This window comes from Nematolebias whitei, chromosome 14, assembly GCF_014905685.2.
Source record: "Nematolebias whitei isolate Nwh7 chromosome 14, NemWhi1, whole genome shotgun sequence".
Classification (NCBI taxonomy): domain Eukaryota; kingdom Metazoa; phylum Chordata; class Actinopteri; order Cyprinodontiformes; family Rivulidae; genus Nematolebias; species Nematolebias whitei.
In genome coordinates this window covers 2,139,492-2,148,512 of record NC_056511.1, presented here as the reverse complement: position 1 = coordinate 2,148,512, position 9,021 = coordinate 2,139,492, and the positions used below count along the sequence as shown (strand labels likewise).

General features: G+C 40.6%; 1 protein-coding gene across 1 annotated transcript in view; it reads right to left on the bottom strand.

The window, feature by feature from the left end:
- The window catches only part of ap4m1 (adaptor related protein complex 4 subunit mu 1), a 12,269-nt gene extending 7,430 nt beyond the window's left edge, over positions 1 to 4,839 (bottom strand). The window contains exons 1-7 of the mRNA XM_037687221.1: positions 4,782 to 4,839; positions 4,609 to 4,694; positions 3,982 to 4,088; positions 3,803 to 3,899; positions 2,873 to 2,983; positions 2,512 to 2,589; positions 2,196 to 2,258 (exon numbers count right to left, since the gene is read on the bottom strand). Coding sequence (XP_037543149.1) covers positions 2,196 to 2,258; positions 2,512 to 2,589; positions 2,873 to 2,983; positions 3,803 to 3,899; positions 3,982 to 4,088; positions 4,609 to 4,694; positions 4,782 to 4,839 — 600 coding nt within the window. The remainder of the gene's footprint in view (positions 1 to 2,195; positions 2,259 to 2,511; positions 2,590 to 2,872; positions 2,984 to 3,802; positions 3,900 to 3,981; positions 4,089 to 4,608; positions 4,695 to 4,781) is intronic.
- Between the last annotated feature and the right edge of the window lie 4,182 nt (positions 4,840 to 9,021).

Here is a 9,021-nt window from a genome sequence, read left to right as displayed (position 1 = left end):
CAACATAAACTGGTCCACCATGAATTGGTCCAACATAAACTGGTCCATCATAAACTGGTCCAACATAAACTGGTCCATCTTCTAAAGCTACCTCAGTCTGAAAGAAAAATATAAAACTTAAATAATTTGTTTCAGTTTTAACGCCTTTAGATTATTAAACCGCCACAAATGTGTTTTCTTTTAACGGGTAAAACATTTAATTGACAGTAATTTAAAAAGGCCTTTTTCAACATTAAAAGGATCTGTTGGAGTTTTACCGACAGTTTGAGACCTGACGACCCTCCCGCCCTCAAACCACTGGACCCAGTCGTCGGCGAGGAGCGCTGTCAGCAGCAAACTGGTTGATCCACTCTGAGAAGGAGCTATTTAAGAGACTGAGCTGAATACAGCATCTCAGACTGAAGAAGTCCTCAGGATGAGAGACGAAACGTTTCTACATTTGTTTTGTATTTTGAACATCCAGAGGACCAGATGGAACTGTTCTAGATTTTTCTACCTGGATTATTGAGCAGCGTCAGGATATCAAAGGAAATAAACTAATTAAATAACTAATAAAAATAAAAGCTGAATTTTCTCCACGGGACCGTGTGAAAGGAGTTTTCAGAAAGTTCTGGTCCGTCGCTCTGTGGGTTGTTTCCCGTCATCCTGGGATCGATGAGGAACGTTCAAACGGCCGCAGCTCCCCTGGGTTCTGACGGACCTTCAGCGCTCCGGTTCTGCCTGCTAGCGCGTCGCTCACGTCCACTCAGCTAATGGCAGGAATGGAGCGAGTATTTAGAGAGGAGCAGAAATAAACAGCAAGTCGATGGAGCCGGGGTCACGACCCTGGGAGGGGGCGGAGTCAGAGGACCAAAACAATACAACAGGAACCGGGTTCTGTCAAAAGAAACTGGTCCGGTTCTGTTTGCTGCTGGGAACTGAAGGGAAACCGCTCCATCGGACAGAACGTTTCCTAGAATTCAGCACAAACATGAATCTGTAAAACGGATATTATTTCATTATGTTCAGACAAATAAGACGTTAAAATATTTACTGCAGCAAAAAGACGGAAACGCTTCAGAACGCAGGCAGCCGAGGCTTTAAAGACTTAAAGATTGAAATAAAACTTTGTTTTGTCTGAGGAGGAACAGGTCGTGGGTCAGCACGGAGTAAAAACAACGAAACGTGTCTGGAAAGATTCAAACTGATGAACTCGTTTCTTGACGCATGTTAGAAACGTGTTCTCTCCTTTGAGTGAAGAACGAAGCGTTCACTCTGCCATCCGTTTTTCTTCTGCACCTTCCTCGTCCCGCAGTTTTCAGCTGTTTCAACAAATCAGAAAACGTTCGGCTCTTTCAGGACAATCCTGCTGTGACTTTTGGTATTGGTGCAACTTTAGCTGTTTGAAATATTTAGCCTTTTCTGACATTTGTTTCTCATAGAAATGAAATGACCTCATTTTCCATCCTTCAGATCTTTAGCTGTGTTTACAACCTTTTACTGATCCTTTCACATTTTGTTCTGTTTCAGCTTCGTTCAGCTTCCTGCTGCAAATTTGAACTTTTTCAGCTACTTTCAGGAGATTTTAGCCGTTTTCTGCTGCTTTCAGATTCTTTCTGCTAATTACAACATTTTTTCCACTTCTTCCAACGTCTTTCTGCTCATTTCAGCTTGTCGTGCTCCTTTCAGTCTTTCGCTGTGAGTTTCAGCACATTGTTGCTCTTGCAGCTTCTGTTTAGCTGTTTTGATGCTGTTTTTAACTTTTCAGGCAATTACACATTTTTAGTTCATTTCAGCTCCTTCCACTTCCTTCTGGTAGTTTAAGCATTTTTCTGCCTTTTCAGCTGTTTTGTTTTTGTTTATTTTAGCGTTTTTAGCTCATTTCCTAATTTTTTTTTCTCATTTCTGCTTATTTAAACCTAATTCAATAAATATGTGTCCTTTCTTCTTCCTCTGCTATCTTAGGCTTGTTCTTCCATTTCAGCATGTTTTAAGCTAATTTTAGCTGTTTTTCAGCAATAAGCATTCACACTGCATTTTTGCAGAAAATGCAATTTGTCTAGTTTTTATTAAAGAACAGAGAATTCTGGACCTGAACCACGAGTCCAGTCAGAGCTTGGCTTTGTTCTGGTTTCATGTTTTCACCTCCAGACGTCTGGACTTTTATTCTTTTAAAGACTCTTCTGGAGAATTCTCGGTGTTTGTGTTAAACTCACGTTGCAGCCGATGACGACGGACATCCTTTCAATCACGTCCACAAAGATCTCGCTCTTCCCTCCCTGAAACAGCCGACAGGATGATTCAGACCTGCTGGGATCGGACTATTTACTGGAAAGAGTCAGATTTGAACGCACACACTAACACAGTAAAACTCAAAGGTTCAGATAATTCAATGTTTTTAAACTCTAGTTCAGATTTCTCACATTAAAACTCTCAAACTGCTGATTTAAGTAAAAACAAACATCATGTTAAAATATTTTCAAGTTGTTTCAACAAACTAAAACCACGTTTCTGTCCCCAGGTCTGGTTTACCGGCTCCCTGCTGGACTGGATCGGTCTGGTGGCTGCAGAACTCGGAGCTACTTTACTCTGTTGTGTTTCTGCTCCAAACTACAAACAAACAAACAAACAAACAAACAAACAAACAGAGTGAATCAGAGAGAAAACAGTGAGGGAAGAGCTGCAGAAACAGCTTCATGAAGTCCTGCTGAGGACAGATCTGGAAGAAACCTGTAGCAGGAAGTAGAGGACAGGAAGTAGAGGACAGAAGTGGAGGACAGGAAATAGAGAACAGAAGTGGAGGACAGGAAGTAGAGGACAGAAGTGGAGGACAGGTATCAGATGTGTTAGGCCACAGGTGGACAGAACACCTGGGGACAACAGTGGGACATACCAGTCCAACATTGCTGAGGTCAAAAAGGCTGAAGGGGCGAGACGAAACCGCTTCGGTCTGGATGAAGTTCTTCAGGACATCTGAGGACGTTGTCTGGACGTAACCGTAGTCCTGAGAGACACAGACAGACCTATCAGAACCATCTCATGTCTGTTCTCGTTTTGTTTCAGTTCCACCTGGCAGCACGACGGCTCAGTGGTTAGCACTGTTGCCTCACAGCAAGAAGGTCCTGGGTTCAATCCCCGGTTGGACGGGGGGTCTTTCTGTGTGGAGTTTGCATGTTCTTCACGTGCATGCGTGGGTTTTCTCCGGGTACTCCGGTTTCCTCCCACAGACCAACAACATGCAGGTTAGTCTGATTCAGGCCCAGACCTCCCTTCAAAAAACATCTGTGATCTCAGTGGGATTTCTCTGGTTAAATAAAGATTAATAATAAATAAATAAAAGGTTGGTCGACCGTTTTTCTTTGACAGCTCAATCTTTTGTTCTCAGCTTTGACGAGGACAAATCCTCGTGTGAACTCAGCTTCAAGTCTGCTGCTGTAATTAAAGACTCTTCCTCTCAGCACGTAGCTGCAGGAGAACGCTGTCACTGTTTTTATGCTATTAGTGTATTTTTAGTTGATGTTTTTCTTAGTTCTTATCTTGGATGTTATCACTGTTTTTCTTTTACATCTTATTGTTGGATGTAACTGGGACCCTGCGTACACGATCTTGTTCCACCACATGTACCACATGAGGTGTGAGTGACAACAAAGAAACTGACCGTGTGGTTCTGAAGCTGGATGTGTTTGAACTGCTGACCGCAGCTCCATGCAGCTTCGTGTGTTTAACTTCTACTAGAACTCGTGGCACCAGAACTCGTTACGCCCCTAACGAGCTCGGGTTGATCCCGGCGTTGCTCTGCAGCGCCCTGTGGGGAAACACTCACCAGAACCTCGTCCAGCAGCTCGTGGATCAGGGCAAAGTTCATCTGGACCGACTTCTCTGAGATGCTGCCGCAGTAATCTTTGACCAGAGCCGTCAACCTGGAACACGGAGCAGCTCGGTTCAGTGAACGGACCAGTCGTAGTTTCCGAACAGCACCGTGCTGTTGGGTCTGTAACCGACCTGTTCAGGAACTCGATGATGGTGAACGGCGAGGAGTCGGCCGTCGTTGTGGCGACCCAGTAGAGCCCTCCCTGCCTGACGTGGACGAAGTGCAGATCTTTGTGAGTCTGCAGGTCCAAAAACAAAAACTGACTGAAGAGTTTTATTTTTAGAACGTGATGCAGAGAAAAAATAAAACTTCAGGACGTCTGAAACTAAAACCTGAACTAATTCAAAGTGTTCTGTTTCTAATACGGAGTCACAGAAACACTGGAACTTTTAAAAGTTCATAAATCACTAATTACTAATTAGAACCTGAAAATAAGTCCAAGCAGTTCCACATGAAGATGAGCAGCAGAGAAGTTCTGATGGTTCTGATGGTCCGGACCGATCACTGTGACAGACAAAGTTCTTACAGTTCATGTTTTTATAAAGTTGGTTTTCTTATGTGAAACCACGTTTTGATGACAGAGTTCAGATGATCAGAACCAACAGAGTTCACTTTGGTCAAACTGGACCCAAAAGAACCTATTTTACAAACTAATAGTTCAATTATTGATTAGGAGAAGTTTTACATGCGAAGCTGCATCTTTGTTGGATTTAATTTGTTAAAAACATCATTTCAAACCCTGCCAGCTGCTGCGTTACCATGACGACGGGAGGCTGGTCTCCGGTCAGCGCGGTCACCTTGTCGTAGAAAACGTTGATCACATCGTTCTCGGCCTCGCCGCGGTCTGAAGGTCAGGTGGAGGTTAAGTCAAACAGGATCCCCTGAGCTCAGTTCAGACTTAAACCTGGTTCTGTTGGGGCCAGAAGGATACAGTCCTTGTAGATGAGGTGGTCCCCCTTCGAGGACAGGATGAAGACCTGCGAGATCATCCCTCTGAGACAGAAGACACTAAATAAATCAACTCAAATTTCTCTGAACCTTGAACCTGTGGATGTCCACACCAGGTCAAAGGTCATTAGCTGCCATTACAGCTGCTAAAATACACAATGTACATAATAAAACATTAATAAAAACACTTGTGCTTAACATTTTGTGCCGACGTTTTTTTTACTTTGAGACAATTCACGGAAAGTCTTAAACACATTTATTTCCTTCATAAGGAAATAAATAATTCTTACTCAATTTGACAAACACTGTAGAGGTTCAGCACAGATTTGGGTTTTACTCATTTAAAGCATCTGTGATGAATTTCAGAACCGTTTCACTTACCCTCTGAAGCTGTGGAGTCAAACAGGAACAGATGTTGGTTTACCAGATGTTTTATCATCAAACGTGAGGAGATTAAAACATGACAAGGCTAACCGGTTAACAGGAAGCTAACAGATATTCAAACTTCTTATTTTATACATGACTTGAGCTCGTAACAAACTGCTCATCGACCGTAAATAAAAACAGATAAAGTCTTCATCAGAAGCAGTAAAAATAAATAAAGAGCAGTTTTAGTTTTAGAGTTTAGGTGAAGAACGAGTTGTTTACAGCTAGCCGTTAGCCGTTAGCTCCACCCCGCCACCTGGCGTCTGGGAGGGAAACTACAAGTATATTTTTAAAATTCACGTTATAAAAAGAAAACCTACAAATGACATAAATCCTAGATTGTTTTAAATTTATACTTAATACGTATTTGGTGTAATGCTGAAAAAGAAAACAAAAAAGATTTTAAAGCTTAGTTTACTTGTAATCCGGACTTCCGGTCTGTAGGCGGCAGCAGAGGCGGAAATCCAACCGGAAGTGCTTCTGGTCAACACAGTAACTATTTCCATCAGGCGTATGTTTATGTAGTTAACCATGAAGTAAGTAAAGATTTTTATTAAAATATGAATTTGGTTTGTGTTTACTACTTTTGAGGCTGATTGGTTCATATAGTTGCTGATTCTTTTAATAAATCCAGCTTAACGCTAACCTGTTAGCCAGCGCTAGCTTCACACGGTGCAGAACGGATTCCTTTTTAAAAACGTTAAATTTAACATTTTATTTTAAGTGCAGGCCATGAAATTTGTTAATACAGAATTTTATTGTACTTATGGGAAGAATAATAAGTGTTGTTGAATTCGGCTTTAAATTTAGCCTCTGAACTTAACTAAACAATAAAATTTAGGGTGTTTTTTGTTTTTGGTCCTTCATTACTAAATCATTCGTAAATATGTATTTCTTGATTGGTTTACACAAAAACACCTTAGATCTTTACAATTTATTTGTGTTTTTATGTTCGCGTTGTAAACAAGCTACCAAAGAGATAAACGAACGTGCACTGGGACTAATATCGGTCTCACTTACTTAGTTTTAAACTCCATCTTTATCTTTATATATTTTATTGGAAGCACTTCTTTGGATTGTCATAATGTGACCCAAATGCGTTTCTGTCAGATTAAAGAACACTGAAAACATTCAGCAACATTTTTCATATTATTTATTGTTTTAATGGAATTGGAACAACACAGAGAAGCAGAAACAAATTAAATCTGAAACATTTCACACAGAAAAGAACAACTTTATTTGTACTTTCAGGACTACATAGTAATAAAATGATGAATAAAAATCAGCTGATTTTGATTAAAAGTTGTGATGTTCAAGTTAAAGTAGGTTTTATTGTCATTCTCATCATATGTGGTACATGAGGTGGAATGAAATTGTGTACACAGGGTCCATCTTATTTTACTTTGTAAATAAAAAAATCTGAACATCCTCTTTTATAACTGTTTATTCTTGTCATGATGTCATCTTTGTTGAAATCAGGTCTCTCTTGTAAATGAGTCCTCGAGGCTCAATGGGATTAACCTGTAGAAATAAAGTTTGAATGAATGAATGAAAAATGGGCCCAGTTACATCCAACAATAGTAAAAATATAAATTGGAAATAGAAATGGTAAATAAGGATCTAAGATATGAACTAAGAAATACGCTAAACACTAATAGTACAAAACAATACGCTGAAAAACATCAGCACAAACATGAGTCTGTGTGAGTAGGTGAGTACGAATGAATACAGCAGCATGGATAATCAGCAGCATGGATAATCAGCAGCATGGATAATCAGCAGCATGGATAATCAGCAGCATGGATAATCAGCAGTGCATATCACCAATTAAAGAGTCATTACAATTATAATCCTGGTTAGAGATTCATGAGTCTAATAACCTCAGGGTATAAGCTGTTCCTCAGTCTAGTGGTTCTACACTTAATGCTGCTCAACCTCCTTCCTGAGGGGAGCGGGGCAAAAAGTGTGTGTGCTGGGTGAGTGTGGTCCTTCATGATGCAGGTGGTCCTCTTCCTGCATCTGGAGGTGTAGATGTCTGTGATGGTGGGGAGGTTGACGTTCTGATGTCGACAGAAGGAACCACAGAATAACAAACCTTTTTATTTTGACTGACAGAAACAATCTGTTTCTCTTCTAAAAGGATGAAAAGGCATGAAACTTTCACCAGACGGTGTGAGAATCAGACGGTGAAGGTGTAAACAAACGTGAGTCGTTGACGATGTCCTCTCGTGTTTTCAGTCCGTTGACGAAGGTGAAGCTGATTCAGGAGCTGAACGAGCGCGAGGCCGACCTCGGGATCAAAGAGGCCGTCTCATGGCACACCGAGTACCGAGACAGCGCCTGGGTCTTCGTTGGTGAGGTCTCCTTGTCTTCTAACGCCGTCTGTCCCACGGTTACATCTGAAAGGGACACTCTGAGGAAAATACTTGGAAGTTAACTGCAGAGGCCAAAATGTTTTACTAAAGATTCTCCAGAGAGAGAAATATGGTGGAAATCCTTTAAACCGTCTTCATCGAACAGAAGGTTTATTTTTAATTCAACCTTTGTTTGTACACATTAGTCTCATTGAGCCTGGAGGACTCATTTACAAGAGAGACCTGTTTAGGGAACAGATGGTGTTCAGGTGTTTCTTACAAGACACCTGAACACTGAATTTATTAAGTCGTTTAATTCAGTGTGGTTTAAAATAAACCGGAGATATTGCATGTCCTGTGAATATGCAGTGTGGATGCTTATTGCAGAAGAACTGGCTGAGAAACAGCTGGAATTTGCTCAAATAAAACGTGCTGAAATGTAGCTGAAAGCCTAAGTTAGTTCACGTTCAAGTCAATGTCAGTGTCATGTCCATCATATGTGCTACATGAGGTGGAACAGAATTATGTACACAGGATCCCAGTTACTCCCAAAAATAACAAAAATATAAAGTATAAAAAGAAACAGTATACATGGCTCTAAGATAAATGCTAACACCAAACGGTACGCTAACAAATCTAAGATGTAGCACAATATGACGTAACAACAGCAGCCCAAACATAAGTCTGGTGAGCAGATGGGTGTAAATGAATAGAGCAGCATGAGATCAGCAGCAGCATGAGATCAGCAGCAGCACAGATAAGTCAGTTAGCAGAAGAAAGCAGAAAGAACACATATCGTATTTGATGAATTAGTGTTAAATTAGCCCAAAAGTTAAAAATTAGCGAAAAAAGGTCAGAAATTATCAAAATAGCTGAAAAAGCAGAAAGAAACAAACTATAAGAGTAAGACAGAAGCAGAAAGAGCTGAAATAAGCTAAAATGTGGAATTAGCTGAAAAAGCTAAAATTAGTATAAAAACAGCTAAATAGTAACTTTGTTTGTTTATCAAAGCACTTTGTGATTTTTATCTTGAGGAGTTCTGTGCAGTAGTCCCTCACTACTTCACGGTTCGTTTTTCACAAACTCACACTATCGCGGTTTTTCAAAATAAGATTGGACATGACACACAATTGGCTGATTGATGGATGAGCCGCATGATCAGCATGGGCTTTTTATTTAAAATCATTTAGCACCTGCTGCACCTTTGTGTAGCCCACACTGCAGAAGAAACTTCCTGATGCCGCTGATCAGCTGTTCTCGGTGCAGAGTGGAGAAGTGGGCGTGGCCAAGAGCGCTTGCAGGAGGCAGAGAGCTGAAATCATGACATTCTGTCTCTTTTAGAGTGTTTAGAGTTTAAATACATTGTTTACAATATTGCAAGTTGAGTGTGGGAAGGGTTTAAAATGCATTCATACACACATATATATATATATATATATATAT